The 16,337-nt window shown below is 46.3% G+C and overlaps 1 protein-coding gene across 3 annotated transcripts in view; it reads left to right on the top strand.

The window, feature by feature from the left end:
* The window catches only part of Etv5 (ETS variant transcription factor 5), a 64,808-nt gene that overhangs the window by 25,106 nt on the left and 23,365 nt on the right, over positions 1 to 16,337 (top strand). For all 3 annotated transcript variants that reach the window (XM_085685351.2, XM_085685353.2, XM_048453842.3), the window contains 2 exons: positions 4,301 to 4,430; positions 5,323 to 5,610. In XM_085685351.2, the coding sequence (XP_085541477.2) occupies positions 4,301 to 4,430; positions 5,323 to 5,610 (418 nt within the window). The remainder of the gene's footprint in view (positions 1 to 4,300; positions 4,431 to 5,322; positions 5,611 to 16,337) is intronic.

Here is a 16,337-nt window from a genome sequence, read left to right on the forward strand (position 1 = left end):
CAGTCTCGTGTGTGTGTGTGTGTGTGTGTGTGTGTGTGTGTGTGTGTGTGCGCGTGTGTGCGTGCGTGCGCGTGCGTGCGCGCCATGAGGCCTTGCTGTTTCACTCACGTGGTCAGCACTGGAGTGAAATCTTCCGAGAGTGACGGCAATGCCATTGTGGAGGCAGCTCACTTTGTGGGTCCATCTCCCATTGAGCACAAAGGTTTCTAATTAGAGATGTTTATCAGCTCAAATAGCCTACACTTTGAACATTGCAGACTTCTCGGGAGTTCATGACCCTTCCCCAATCTAATCCAGTTCCATCCTTTACAGCTAGACATCCGTTAGTAAGTCCACTATGAAGAGGCGAGTGCTGAATAAAATGGTGCGGTATCATGGCTCCATCAGAGTTCTGTGTCATTTCCTTCACTCTCAAAGTAGCATCGGATGCATAGGCAGAAGTTTCAGTCCTGCTAGCCAGCTCCCAAATAACCACACTTAGTATTAATTATAAAAGTTTAGGCTGGGCGGTGGTGGCGCACACCTTTAATCCCAGCACTCGGGAAGCAGATGCAGGTGGATCTCTGTGAGTTCGAGGCCAGCCTGGTCTACAAGAGCTAGTTCCAGGACAGGCTCCAAAGCTACAGAGAAACCCTGTCTCAAAGAAAACAAAAAACAAAACAGCTTGTCCTAAAGCTTAGGCTTGTTTCTAACTAACTCTTATAACTTAACCCATTCCTATTAACTTACTTTCTACCTCGTGGCTCTATTACCTTGTCTCCGTAGTGTTCATACTGCTTGCTAGGCATCTCATGGTGTCTCCTGGAGACTCCGCCCCTCTTCTTCCCAGTGTCCTCTCTGCCCAAGAAATCCTACCTAGCTACTGGCCGGTTAGCTTTTTATTAAACCAGTCCAAGCGACACGTCTTCTCAGTATACAGAAAAGTTGTTCCACAGCAGTATTCAGATGAGGAAACACGAAGCACAGACCGTTCCTCCTCTTTGGAACTCCTGACTTCAGTGCCCCGCCCCCCACCTCTGACTGGCAGGTGCCACAAGTAGGCTCCGCCCACAGTCCTCCCCAGCTCTGCTGTCAACATGGGTTTGTGAAACATGCCTTGTTTTTCTGCCATGCCTTTTCTCTCAAGAAGATTGATATGAGAGGAGGGCGTAGTTATGGCCAAATCGTACCTAGAATTAACGAGTAAATGTGGACCCTGCCTTCAGCATTAAAAGTGGGTGGTGATAGAGTCCATTTATAAATAATCGTGATGGTGGGATGGTTTGGGATTGTTTGTTTGTTTGTTTGGAAAGGTTTTACCATGTATCCCAGCCTGGCCACAACCTTCGGATGCTGTTCCTTCTCCTGAGTACTGGGATTTTAGGAGCATACCACCATGCTCACAGCAATTCCGAATTTCTTAATTGCTCTCTTCCTGTGTAGAAAACGTGAGATTCCACTCTGTGAGAGTGGAGACACTGACTGAGGTGGAGCCAGCAAGCGGCATTAGATTGCCTTTTGAAATGGATTATGCATTTTCTGACATTATAATGACGTTTTCTCTCTGGGAAGCTTTGGTTTGCAGTCTAGAGTTTGCCTTGTCAGGAAAAGTGGTAATTTAAAAATATTTAAAATTTTTAACTATTTTAATAGAATATTTTATTTAATAAAATAATTTTGTATTTTATTTTTTACTTTTTTAAAATATTTTTATTGATATTTATTGAGCTCTAAATTTTTCTCTACTCCCTTCCCTGCCTCTCCCCTCCCTCCTATGATCCTCCCCCAAGGTCCCCATGCTCCCAATTTACTCAGGAGTAAAATAAAAATTTTAAAAATTTAAAAATATTGTAAAATTGAAGATATTTCTAAAACTTGAAATGAGGATATTTAACATTGCCATAATCATTTACTTTCTAAATTTAGATAAGACTGATTATAAATGACAGTTTTAGACAAAATCAGACTTTGAAGGCTACGCATGCTTTTTCTTTAAATCGGAGTGTTGATACTGTTTCAATTATTATTTTTTTAACCAGAGATTTTAACAGCAGGAAAGTAATAAGAAAAAAAAGAGGCTGTGACCAAGGGGCCATCCTGTGGCTGCCAAAGTTTCTCATTTATTAACAAAACACAGAGAAGCTTACCTGCTTTTTGTATTGGGGTCTGAAAACATTTGATAACAATTGACTCTCGACTGCCATGATGTCACCACCAGAAACCCATGAGAGAGACTCTAATATTAGATGTCTAAATATAATCTGCTAGTTCTCAACTTATTTCATGGATTCAGGAAAACACAGTTGGTATTATGTAAGAAAGGAATTATGAAAATCCGTCTTCTCCAGTCTGTTGTTGGCAAGACAGCCTTTTCTTGTCTTTATATGTGTGTGGGATGTGGGGGGGGATGTACACACATGTATGGGGGTCAGTGGGAGTGCACACATGTGTGGGTGTGGGTGCTAATGCGTGTGTGTGCCTGTGCATATTCAGTGGCATTTGTGGAGATCAGAAGACAAATGTCAGAAGATACATCTCTCTGTCCTCCATGTGTTCTGGGGGTCAGATTCAGGTTGTCGGATTTGACGTTATGAGAGAAACCGATTGTCTTGGTCTCAGTAGAAAGAAAAGGATAATTCCGTAGCTAATTCTGTCTAGTTTAATCACTAGAACTTAGCCAGACTCCTGAAAGTATTTTAGGAGTCAAGGAAGATTTTGGTGGGTTACCAGAATGCTTACTGAGGTTAGCCTTCTGATGAGGTGGGTATTCCTCTGAGAAACATGACCTCACACACCCAGCAACAGGTAGCTAGGTGGACGGTAGTCCATGTAAATCCTTGCTGGAAGGAACAGCCCTTGTGGTACAGTATTTTTGTTAGGGTTCGTCCTACTGGGGGGGGGCACTCTGAAGCAGTTTAGCATCTAGGTAAGACAGAAAGGGCAAACTTAGCTCTCTGTACTCAGGAGTGTGCAGCCACGGTGCGTAATTCACCTTCAATTTGAAAAGTCTTATTTCTTTGCCCTCTCAGAATCCATGTGGAGTCTGTGGTGGGCTTCCAAACCCAGCCCAGCCACTTGTACTTACTGCGTGAATTCAGGAGAAGCCATTTGCTTTCTTAGTCCATTTTCTGTTGCTGTTAACAGAATAACCCAGACTGCGTAATTTATTAAGAATACATAACTATATATGTGTAACTATATGTGTATCTCTAGTTTATAAAGTTATTTTGGTAATTGGTTTTGGAAATTGAGAAGTATTTGGTGAAGCCTTTCAGCTAAGCCGAGAGAAAGGGAAGTAGATGGGAAGAGAAGAAGCTAGCTAGGTGCACTGAAGGGTAACCTTGTGGTTGCTCATTCAACCTCTGGAGAACATTCTTCATTCATTCCTCCTAACACGTGGAGCTCTCCCGATCCAGACCCCGCCCCGCCATTCATCACTGTTACAAGGGGAGACAGATTACAGTCTGAGTTTCAGGGGGGAGACAAAACAAGTTCAGACCATCACTGGGTACCACGTATTGAGGCACTGTTATGGAGACCGGCCCTTCCTGATTGGTTGCTGGGAGCAGGCAGGTATAGTGAGCGGAGTCCTCCACAGACTCAGGTTGTTACTCTTTTCCCGGAGGACTGCTTTGTTACTGTATTCCTTTAAGGGTTTCTAATTCCCCTAAACCTGAATGCTTCCTATATGCTTCTAATATTTAGAGTTACTTGAAAAAGACTTCAAAAAATCATATTTAATTTGAAGAGATGCTTCTGAATAAGAAATATACTGTAGCCAGGTGGTGGTGGCGGCGGCATATACTTTAAATCCGAGCAATCTGAAGCAGAGACAGGCAGCTCTCTGTCTCAGAGAAAGGAAGGAAGAAATGTGATGCCGCAGCCATTTGAAGCCCTTGAGAAGCGAATGTGGAATGGCTGCGACCACAGTTTCGTCCGTTTTCTCCTTTTGGAGATAGAACTCTTGGTGTCCACACTTTTTGGTTGTTCTGTTGCCACCTGTATTTTCTTCATCATCACCTCTAGAGTTTTTAAAGACGTTAGAAACTGGGAAACAAGACCCAGGGCTAAAGAAGCAGGAATGAACATTTAAACCATCAGGCCACAGTTTCTTTGAAGAAGTCTCACTACTACCCCAGGCTAGCCTAAATGCTGGACGACTGGCGCTCTGGTACTTACTTTGTTCTCAGACAAAAGGTTGCACCCAGGTGTGGCAGTTGTCCTTGACCTCGAGTTCCAAGTGCTGGCTGTTGCTGAAAGGGTCCTTTATTGACTGCTGTTCTCTCTCTCCCTCCCTCCCTGGCTCCTCTTCTGCTTTCAGTGGTGCTTCACGCTCCACCTCCCACCAAGATCAAGCGGGAGCTGCATAGCCCCTCCTCTGAGTTGTCATCCTGTAGCCACGAGCAGGCTCTTGGTGCTAACTATGGAGAAAAGTGCCTCTACAACTATTGGTGAGTGGAGGCAGGGAAGGTCGGGTGGGGCTGGGCGGGGCTGGGCGGGGCGGGGAGAGCCGCTCTGAGAGGCTCTCTGAGCAGAGTTCCAGGTATTGTCTAGCACGCCTTGGGGCAGAGCACGCCTCCCTTGCAGTGTAATCTAGGTGTAGCCGGTCCACATTATGTGCTCTCCAAGAAAGGCAAAACTTTTCTTTAAAACGCTGTGGCTCCACAGGGAACCAAAACCAACTAGGGAAAGAGCCTGGGATCCTGGGCCATTTGATCTGTGAGGCAGGTAATCTACACTTTTTCCTGTCTATCATATGTTAATGTGAACTTTAAGCACCAAGGAAATAATCTTCAAATCAGAATAAACAAAAAAGCCCCCACGCTTGTGCCCTTTACTTAAGAATATCCAGGCCCTAGGAATGAGGCTTTAATTTTAATCGTTCTTTGCACTCAGAGGGTAAACACAGATCTGCCTGGAACCCGAGAAGGCTTGTTTAATTCAAGTGCTGTCCCCTTCCACAAAGATTTTGTAATTCCTAGGAACCCTGGAATATTTTGGAGAGGGGACTGGAGAAGACCCATAAGTTCCCAGCCTCACCCATCCACCCCTGCACACGCAGACACAGAGAATTCTTTTAGAAGGAGGGAAAAAAGGAAACCGGAAGCAGAGGCTAAAATTATCTTTGAGAAAAATCACTAGAAGTGTTAAACGCGTCCTTTGACGCAGTGCGCTTGTCACATTTCAGAGGTACAAATATTCCCCCAGGGCTGGAGCGATTTAACTATGTTAATGATGTCATTTCCTGGCAACAATGGGCTGCAAACTGGTATTCTGCTGGACCTGGTTACCATGCAAATGCTTCACTGCAGCTTAATGGATCCTTCTCTCTTTCTTTTATAGTGCCTACGACAGGAAGCCTCCCTCTGGGTTCAAGCCATTAACCCCACCTACCACTCCTCTGTCACCCACCCAGCAGAGTTCCCTATTTCCCCCACCTCAGGCAACCCTGCCCACCTCAGCTCTTGCCCCTGGAGCTGGCCCAGTTCAAGGGGTGGGTCCCGCCCCCACCCCTCACTCACTTCCAGAACCTGGGTCACAGCAGCAAACGTTCGTGGTTCCCCGGCCACCACATCAGCCCCTGCAAATGCCAAAGATGATGCCTGAAAGCCAGTATCCATCAGAACAGAGGTGGGTACTGCTCTGGACTGTCCTTGGTTCCTTCTCCCGGGAGTTCCTTTTCCCATCAGGAGAGAAGCAGTTAGTCGTGGTGGCCAGTTACCTGTACAGTGACCACTCCACTGAGGCCGCAGTGAAGTAAGACTGCTGGTCCAAGGTGGGTGTGGGCTGGTTATGGACCACCGTGGTCCAGGGGTACTCAGGATGGTTTATAGGATCCCAGCAGCGTCCTTTGGAAGCTCCATCCAGCCACAAAGGAGGACTTGCCCAGGATGCATAGTCACTTGACCGCTACCCCCGAGTTTCTGAAGGAACTGAACTTCAGTTCACGCTACTCCTAACTGCGGTATCATTCTGTTTGCATCCTGGGGAAATTGTGAGTTCTAGGAGGCACTATTTATTATTCCTCAGACTTTAGATTATTTCTGCAATAAACTGTTAGTGATACTATCTGCTTTTAGGGTACAAATTTCCTGGTTTCCTCCTAGGTAGTTTTATGTTTGCATTGGAGGAAATGCAATTGTCTCTAAAGTCCCTCATCCATCAAAAATAAAGGTAGAGAGGGGAATCTGGCTTTCTGAGTTCATTGTCCGTGGCAGTGGTTCTTGGCCTTCCTAACGCTATGACCCTTTAATACAGTTCCTCGTGTCGTGGTGACCCCCAAACATAAGATTTTTGTTGCTACTTCATAACTGTAATTGTGTTATTGTTGTGAATCGTAATGTAAATATCTATGTGCAACCCCCGTGAAAGGGTCATTTGACCTCCCCCAAGGGGTTGTGACCTGCTGCTCTGTGGGATCTAGAAATTTGGCTGGTTGTAGACTAACTGCGTGTCAGACATTTTTCGTCTGTGTTGGATAATGAGATAACTTGATCATGATAAATGGGTGGCATTACCAAGGACTGCGAGATGGAGAGCACTGTTCATGTCTGTCACACCGTGTTCGTGTCTGTCACACTATGTGTGGGTTGGGTTAGGGACCCGGAGAAAGAAGGATATGAGTGGTTCCGCCCAGTGTCTGTTCGGAGGCTACTCACTTGGTTACGGCCCCGCCCCCACTTACTCTGACCTGCGTGTTAGAACTGGTTGATGGTCGTTCCCATGGTCAAGCCAAGAGCCCCATGAGCATTTGTGCTGTATAGCCCCCCCCCGCCCCGCCCCCCCCCAGGGTGATCACAGGCGGGGATAGGGTGAGACCTGCCATAGGGCGGACATGCTGCTTCCTGAACTTCCCCTGCCGCAGAAGCCCATCTTGAGAGAGAGCAGCCGCCACCAGGCCTCAGCAGTTGTCATATATTCATAACCTCGTTCTTTTTCAAGAGAGTTGGTGTGTTTATGGAAAATGGATTTTTGGGTCAAAAGTAGTTGGATGTTTCCATTTTTATTTTACTGGTTTAGGTGTTGTGTTTTTAAACGGCATCTCACTGATTTCCAATGCAGGAGTTACTATTGGGGCGGCCGCAGCGGGGCGGGGCCGGGGGTGGGGGTGGGGTTGTAGTGATTCTGTCCGGTGTTGGAAATACCTAGCAAATGTGGGCAAAGGGAAATTGCCTTGTTAAATTTGTTTGGCTCTTACTTTCCTCTCAGCCCTTGTTTCTTACCCTGAGCCATGTGAAAGCCTGTATGAATTGATCGCAGAGCTGAGGGAGAGCTATCTCTCTAGAGTCTGTTGTCACAATGGCTGACTGAGAAGCCCAGGTATCAGCTGTAGAGTAGACTAGTCTCCTGGCTGCCCACCCTCCAGAAACAAGGTTTAACTCCCTGGGACTTGTGACTGCCTGCCCTCAGGTCCAGGGAGAAAGCACAGAGGTGTTTCTTTTTCACGATGACTCTTGTGTGAAGTGGCCTATCTGTCTTGAACTTCCTGCTGTTTACCCTTGGCCTGTAGTGATGATGGTCCTAAAACAAGACAACCACATGGAGGTGATGGAGACACGAGGAAACTGGGGTGAAAGGTGAAGTAGTATGGAAGCTTCTACAGCAACAAAATGAGAGACGTGCTCTTCGGTGCTCTGGCCTCCCCCAGAGCGGTGCAGTCTCAGGCTGAGTGCACACTGGAGGTTCTAGGAATGAGGAGGTGGAGGGAAAATGTGGATTTTTTTCAGGGAGGGTCGCTCAGTCTAAAAGTGCTTGCTGAGGCAAAACACCACCACCGGAGTTGGATTGTCAGACCTCATGTGAAAAAGCCGGGGATGGTGGTCCCTACTTGTAATCCTCCTGCTGGGGACAAGCAGATCCCTGGGGCATGCTAGCCATCCTGTGTAGCCTGTTCGGTGAGGTCCAGGTCCAGTCAGATACCCTGCTGGGGATGGGGGAGGGGCGGGAACAGAACCTGAGGGATGACCCTGAAGTTGACTTTCTGTGCCCATCCCCCCCCACACACACACACCTTGTCTGTGCCTGTGCCCAGGCACGCACAGAAACAGATTCCTTGTTCTTCCACCCCTGGGACTGCGTTGGCAGATCTTGGCCATGACTTTGTTGTCACCACAACACTTTGATATAACACGAAGAACGCTCTCTCCTCTCTCTCCTACCTCACCCCAGCTGGGCGTGCCTTTATTAAGTGTAATCTTTCTGTATGCTAAAGTGAACACAACTCTGTTGTTGCTGCTGCTGCTGTTTTAATTTCACATTGGGACAGCAAAGCATGAAATGCCATTTGCCCTGCTTTTCTGGTTGTTTTTGAGTTGCAAGCTGGGTGACTTCAGTGAGACCGTTTTTATCCCTGAACTTTGTTCCTCTCATAAGTGGTGGTGTCTTTGGAATCCCTGCGCTATCTAGTCTCAGTCCATAGGACAAGATGTGTTTGTTTTGTTCGTGATGCGCCTGGTCTATCTAGGTGATGAGTCTATGTCCTCTTCCATAAACTGCCTCCTAATTGCCCCCAGTGTGTTTGCTGAGAGGGCTGGTCATTTGCTGTGGTCGTGCTTTGCACAGCTAAAACACAATATAGTCAAATTATATTCTTAATGTTCCGTATAATCTGCCTATATAGTTCTTCACAATGCAGTTTATTTTTAGAAGATAAATACCGTATTTGCAAGCTGTGATTTATATTGGTGGTTCCTCCCACATGGCGTGGGAGGGAATCTTTATGTATTTGGTGAGCTCCAGCAGATTTCCATCTTCTGCTCCTTGAAGCTGTGTCTGTCCTTCAGCCAGACCAGTCTTGATGGTCCGGAAGTGCTGAGAGCGTAGCCGCTGTAGTCTACCCACAGCGTGGCTGCGTGTGTTTTCTGTCTTTCTGTCCGTGTATCCTATCTCATTGTAGCTCCACTTGAAGAAAGCCTCACAATTTAACTGCAGAGGCTTTACTGAAAGCATTGCTCCCTCTAAGAATTTTGAAATGCCATGTGGTCTCCCACATTTGACATCATCAGGAAAAGCAGAAATTGAGATAAGACAAAAACTTAAGAAAATGTTCCTATGGGGGGGGGGGAGAAAAAACAAAAGTGCTTTTGAGTAGCATGAAAGAGCACCCATCCGTGCTGTGGGGCTAGGGTGCTCAGTCACTGTCTGTAGTGCCTAGGCTCCAGGTCAGCCATGTTGGTCAGCACAGCCATGTGGGTCAGTGCAGCCATGTTGGTCAGTGCAGCCGTGTTGGTTCAGTACAGCCATGTTAGTCAGTACAGCCATGTTGATCAGTACAGCTGTATTGGTCAGTACAGCCATGTTGATCAGTACAGCTGTATTGGTCAGTACAGCCATGTTTGTTCAGCACAGCCATGTTGATTCATTCAGTACAGCCATGTTGGTCAGTACAGCCACGTTGGTCAGTACCTTTTAGAAGAGGACCATCCCAACCTGCTGAGAGCAGTGTCCTGCTGTGGGAGCTGTGTAATCCAGGCCTAAAGCCTGGCTTGAGCTGTTTTCTCAAACCTGACTTCCTCTTGGAGTCCATCCCTGTGGCCCGCCCTTCACCATTGCCCTTCAGATCTTGTGTAGTTACAGGAGAGGTTGTCTAGAGTCACGTGTGTGACCCGGCCTGGGGTGTAGACCACAGTATCCTCACCACACGGCTGCCTAACAGCACGGTGTGTGTGGCAGTATGGGCTCACTTCAGGGACTGAAACCAAGTTTCTTGGATTCTTTTGTTTTGTTTTGTTTTTGAGGCAGGGTTTCTCTGTGTCTGTAGCCCTGGCTGTCCTGAAACTCACAGAGATTCGCCTGCCTCTGCCTCCGGAGTGCTGGGACTAAAGGCAAAGGCCTGCGCCACCGCCACCGCCACCCGCCACCACCAGGCATTTGTTCTCTTGTGTTTCCTGAATTGTCAGTGAAGCTTTCATTGACCAACTGAATGCCGTTCTCCTGGCAGCTGAAGGAGAGGGTGTTCTGACTCCAGTTTCCAGCATTTCACTGTGCTTTTCTTTTTTTGTTGTTACCTTTGTCAAGCTAAAGGAAGTGTCCTTCACCCCTCATGAAAAGTTAATGGAATCTGTGTTGAAATTTGTCAATGCCTTTATTTTTTTTTTTGTCAATGCCTTTAATAGTGTACATTGCACTGATTTATGTGAAACCACCCTTGCATTATGTGGCAACCCAGTTTATGTTTCTTTTTTTTTTAAACTTAGGTTTGTGTTTCTGAGCTTGTGTGGTGCGGCATGTGTATGGAGGTCAGATGTCATCTTGCAAAAGTCCGTTGACTCCTTCCACTGTGGGTTTTAAGGGATAACTCAAGTTGTTGGGCTTGGTACAAGCTCCTTGCTGGCTGAGCCGCCCCTGCTCTGTTGTCAGTCATCTGAACTTGGCTTCTCGTGTGTTTAGGGCCTCGGCATCTCACTTGTGATTGAGAATAAGGTGGCTTTTCATTCTCGCAGGGACTTTGTTAGGCTTAGCACTAAAGCTGTGCTCATCAAATGAGTGAGAAGATGTCTTTATATTTGGACTATTTCATGTAAAATCTGAATTATTATTTGAAGTTGTTTCAAGAATTTACTGGTAAACTTATTCTTGACATTCTTGTTGTGGCTAACACTTAATATTTATTTAATTAATTAATTATTTTTATCTTTTAGAGCTTTGCTTTTAATTTCTATTTAGTTTAACTTGTTAAGTGTTTTCTGACCGACAAACCTCTCCGCCAATGCAATAATCCCATTCGGACCAAATCAAACTAAACTAAAAGATGCCCAGGTTTAATGGATGCCAACACGGGGGGGGGGGGGGGGACACAACCGGAACAACCAGACCACTAGAGAGGGAAATGGGAAGACCATGTGTTCATTCTCTGGGAGGCGGGGGTGTTAAAATAGCCTGTGGGAGGGGGCTTTGTCATGGAACTTTCCACCCCACATTCCAAAATGGATGCCAGGGGGCTGGGGTGAAGCCCCCAACTAAACATAATCTAATACAAATTTTAAGATATTTGCCCATTTATGTGTTTTAAAACTAATTAGCACAGAGTTGTCCATAATATCTTTTTAAAACCGGATTATCTGTCTTTTTGATTTAGAATTTTTGAAGCCTTGACAGACCCTGCTGACTTCTCAGCAGAAATGTCTAGTCCGGTGCCGTCTGTTTGTCTTAGTTTCTCTCTTTCTGATGTCTGTTCTGTCTTCTGTAAATATGTCCCCAGTTGCTCAGTTGGCTGTCTCAGTCCTAATTCTTTACACTGACCCTCCTTTAGATACATTGCCTGAGTTGTGGAGTTTTGTCGTTTTAAGGGTTTGCTGTCATAGCTTTTAACTGTAAACCTTTGTGTAATTTTATTCTTAGTTTCTAAAGCTGCATTTCTGGTGCATTGGCTAGTGTGGTTTGTATTTAGATGTCACTAATAGAGTGTTGAAAGCGGTTGCAGGAACTGCTTAGGTGAGGCAGGAGAGAGAATTATGTTCAGAGTGCCTGCTGCTCTTGCCGAGGACCAGAGTTCAGGTCCCAGCTCTCACATCAGGCAGCTTAGAATTGCCTGCAACTGTAGCTCCAGGGGATCTGATGCACTCCTATGGCCTTCAAGGGCACATACACACACATAAAAATATTAAAACACATCTTTAAAAAACAAAAACTGAAGCTGGGTAGTGGTGGTGCACGCCTTTAATCCCAGCACTCAGGAGGCAGAGGCAGGAGGATCTCTGTGAGTTCGAGGCCAGCCTGGTCTACAAGAGGTAGTTACACGATAGACTCCAAAACTATAGAGAAACCCTGTCTCAGGCGGGGAGGGGGGGAAACAACAGCAACAAAAACTTGTAGGTCTATAGCTCTGGAGTTATGTAGACTGAGAGGCCTGGAGTTGAACCCCGATTCTGCTACTTGGGTGATTCCAGCAGTGTTTCCCCTGTGCTGTGATCCCACAGGCTCTGTTCTGGTGCCTGGCTGATTTTACTTGCTTCCCCCCCCCCCTTTTCAGATTTACTTTGTGGGTGTGGGGAGTGGTTGTGGAGCCCCGAAGCCCATAGAGTCAGACCTCTCCTTCCACCACGTGGGTCCTGGGGAACAAACTCAGGTGGTCAGGCTTGGGAAATGTCTTTATTGCTGAGATAACCATCTCGCTGGCTTTTAAACTTTTTAATGTCGCCTTGGGGCCCATAAGGTGTCACAACAGGTAAATGTGTGCTACACAGGTTGACAACCTGAACCTGGGTCCCTGGAACCTGGGTGAAAGAAAGATGGGAGGAGAGAAGTAGGTCCTGATATTTGACCTCTGACCTCTGCTGCCATGACCCTACCCCATCACACACACCCACGTAATAACAAATAATTTTTTTAAATATGACATTACTATAAATACACTTTTACAAAAGGATCCTTTCCTACAATATGGATACCACAAACATAGAGACTTCAGTTGCTGTATTTTTACAGCTTTTGCATTGCGAAGTTTTTCCCCCTGCCCTTTGACTATTGGAGTTATGCCTGTATGTGGGAACTGTTCCCCCTGCAGCTCGCCAAATCTGCCTCACTTTTCTTCTCAGATGGACATAAATGAGTCACTCAAAATTAAAACCCAACATTCTGTCCCTCAAAAGGGGATATCGTGGACAATTCATGGGCCTTACTTTGATCAGTGCATGTGGCCGTCCCCTGACCCTATGAGGCCTTGGTATTTGCTTAGCTTGGAATGCGTAGATTTTAGCTGGGAGTCTGCAGGTCACGTGTATTGAGAACTTAGTGTGCTCACGTGTATTGAGAACTTAGTGTGCTCTGCCCAATAACATGCATAATCTTATGTGATCTTTACAACAGACCTTTGGGGCAGGTGTCCTGGTCATCCTTATTCCGCTGGTGAGAAAAAAAAAAAGTGAAGGAAAAAAAAAGAAGGCTCAGAGCCGTTACGTAACTTGCCTAAAGTCCCGCGGGGAGCCAGTGGTAGAGACTGGCTTTTAGCTCAGCTTGTTCTGACCTCACCGCCAGGCTCTCGCTTGCCTCTGCTGCTTCTCTGTTTTCCATCATGTTCTCTTAGCCATTACCAGTGAGATTTAAGCGTGTGGCGCGGTTCTTGTTGAATCTTACCCATCTCTGGGGTGACCTCTGAACTACCCCCGTTTCACCTGCCGCTCATAGACACCCGGCGCCCTGCATTGAAGCTGTACTTTTCCTCTGACTTCTCTTGCCATTGTGTTTACTCTGTGCTGGCAGCTGAGACCGAAAAGGAAATGCAGAAAGAGAACCTCACAGTTTTCATAACGTAAACCAAATGTTGGTGGTGTGGGCGTGCTCTTGAGAGGGAAGGCGCTATATAAATCTGACAAATAAATAAATAATTTGGCCTTTAAATAAACTGGCACTCGGAAGCCTTGCGCGGGAGTCTTGTCTCCCTTCACTCACCCAGTGTGTCCCCCGTGAGCCGCACTAGGGTCACGGGTGGGGTGGGAGGAGGAGAGGCTGGTGTGATTGGGCTCCTTTGGGGATGATCCCAGCAACATCTTGGTCGGGACTGCTTTATGCAGACCACAAGTTCTTAGATGCTTCAAGAAGATTGCTGGGGCGGGGTGGGGGGGGATGAGGTTCAGATGAAGGCCAATGAATAAAGTTCACAGGATGTGTTTTGAGGATGAGTACTGAATGACTTTATTAATCTCTGAGAATAGCAGTTAGAGGTGCAAGCTCTGAGCCAATCTTTCTTCAGATATGTTGGTCTTGTGACCTGCCCCAGGCATCCTTTTCCACCCCCCTTCTGGAAACACGAAGTGCGGAGCAATGCTGGTGAAAGACTGCCCTGTCTTTGAGATCTGTCCAGGCCTTGGCTTCGTAAATCCTAGAACTCAGCTGGGGGAGGGAACAGTTGCTGAATAGGGCCCGTGGAAGCATCCTTTCCTAAGGAGGCCATTCCAGGCCAGCTCTAGAGTTACATTCTGGAAGGCGAGAAGGTGAGGATAAGCGGAAGCAGGACCGTTGGTCCCGCCAGCTGCCGAGGCTCTGGTTACAGACCTGAGTGGTGTGGGCCATCTTGGAGCCATCAAACAAACTGACTTGTGGGGGTCACCTCTGAAGGCGCAAACATGGTAGCGGAGGGGCAGGAGAAGAGAACCCGGGAGGGGCTGTTCCTGCCGCTGTTCTTACAAGTGACAAAGGGTTTGGGCAGCTAATAAGAATAAAGCCTCAGTGTGAGGGTGTCAGATCTTGGGGGCAGAGACAGTTGTTGGCTGCCTTCATACCAACGTACATGTAGGCCAAATACCAGTGCAAATGATAATAAAAGTAAAATAAATGACATGAAAAAAGAATAAAGCCTCTGCAATATCTTTGTGCCGTTTTGAAAGACCCCTGTTCAGGTTTTGAGCTGCTGACTGATGCTGTATTTGAAATGTCAAGCCCAAGCCTGAGTTGCATGCAAAATGTGTGCTTGCTTGGAGACCCTTAAATGACAGGAACTTTAGAACTACGGTTTCTGCTGAAGTAGTCCACCTGCACCCCCTGAACCCACAGTGGTGGGGTGTTGAGAGTGTGGGTTTTCTGTCTGTCTGTAAGTTGCTCAGGGATCACATTCTAATGTGGTGGTTTTTATGGTGCTGCTTGCCGGCGGGGGTAGTAGGAACTCACCCAAGAGCCGTCTGTGCTGTGCGCTGATCTCAGGGCTTTATCTGTGCCCAGATCTCTAAGGTTAAGGGTTTAAGTCTTGATGCTCTAGAAATCTGTTAGCCACCTGTTGACACAGATTGATTCAAATCTAAGTCCAGTTGTTTGATTAGATCTATTAACAAGAGCCATGCCTTTTGTTTTCTTAATCTTAGCAATTCTGACTGGGGTAAGATGGAATCTTAAAATATTTTAGCTTGCATTTCCCTGATGGCTAAGGATGGCCAACATTTTTAAAAGTCTTTCCTAGCCACACGTGTTTCTAGCCCATGTTTTAATGGGATCATTTGTTTTCTTGTTGTTTATTTAGCTTTAGTGTTTGGTTCTTTGTGTTTTCTAGATACTAATCTTTGTTAGCTGTGACCTAGCAAAGATGACCCCCCCCCCCATTTGATGGCCTCTTCCGTCATCAACAGCTTCCTGCAATACAGAAATTTGAATTTCATGGAGTCCCGTTTGATTGATGGTTTTATTTCCTGCATGATTTGGCTCCTATTTAGGAAGTCCCTATCTAAGGCTGTATCCTGAAGTGTACTTTTTTCTTCTAGAAGTTTCAGAGTTTTGGCTGTGACGTTGAGATCTTGGGTCCATTTGGAGTTGACAGTGTGCAGGGTGAGCGGCAAGGATGAAGCTTCATTCGCTGTGTAGCTGCCTAGTTTGACCAGCACCGAAATCAGCAGTGATAATAGTTCCCACAGTGTTTGCATTGTTTAGGATTGTTTGGGCCGTTTGGGTTTTTATTGTTTCCCTGTGAATTTTAAGATTTTTTTTTCAATATCTGAAAATTTTTGAGTTGGAATTTTGATAGGGATCGCTTTGAATCTTTAGATTGCTTTTGCTAGGATGGCCATTTTCACAATATTAACCCTACCAATCCATGTGCCTGGGAGGTCTCTCCATCTTCTGGTGGCTTCTTCAGTTTCTTTCTAACATATTTTAAATTTTTCATAGTATAGGTCTTTTACTTGCTTGGTTAGTCTGATCCCAAGGTAATTTTCCTTTTTAGTCAAAAAAATATTTATTATATTTATTTATTGCTGTGTGAGTGTGTACACCACACAGCATGTGTGTGGTCAGAGGACAGTTTATAGGAATCAGTTCGCTTCCTGTACCATGTGGGTCTCAGGGACCAAATCCTTGTGACAAGTGCCTTTCCCATTGAAACATCTCACTAGCCTACTTGGTCTTTTTTCTCTTCTTCCCCTCCCCTCCCCTCCTCTCCCCTCCCCTCTCCTCTCCCTCCCTCCCCTCCCCTGCTCTTCTCTTTCCTCTGTGTACAGGATAGAAGCCAGAAGAGGGTATCCAATCTTCTGGGATTGCCCAGTAGGGTTCAGAAACTGATTGGAGTCCTCTGGAATAGTAGCAAGTGCTCCAAGCCCTCTCTCTGGCCCCCTTTTATGATCACTAATAAACTTTTTATTTATGGCCATGACTGATTTTCCCGTCTGCCTCATGCACTCAGTGACTTACCCACTCTTCTGCTGTAAAGAGGCACCATGACCAAGGCAACTCTTAACAAGTTGAGGTGTTGAATTGGGGGCTTGTTTACAGTGTCAGTTCATTATCATCGTGGCTGGGCGCATGGCGGCAGGCAAGCATGGTGCTGGCAGAGGAGGCAAGAGCTCCATCTTGATCTATGGGAGAGAGACTCTGGGCTTAGCCGGGTTTTGGAGACCTCAGAGCCCACCCCCAGTGATATATACTTCCTCCAGCAAGGC

This window comes from Myodes glareolus, chromosome 2 (assembly GCF_982192425.1).
Source record: "Myodes glareolus chromosome 2, mMyoGla1.1, whole genome shotgun sequence".
In the NCBI taxonomy this organism is placed as follows: domain Eukaryota; kingdom Metazoa; phylum Chordata; class Mammalia; order Rodentia; family Cricetidae; genus Myodes; species Myodes glareolus.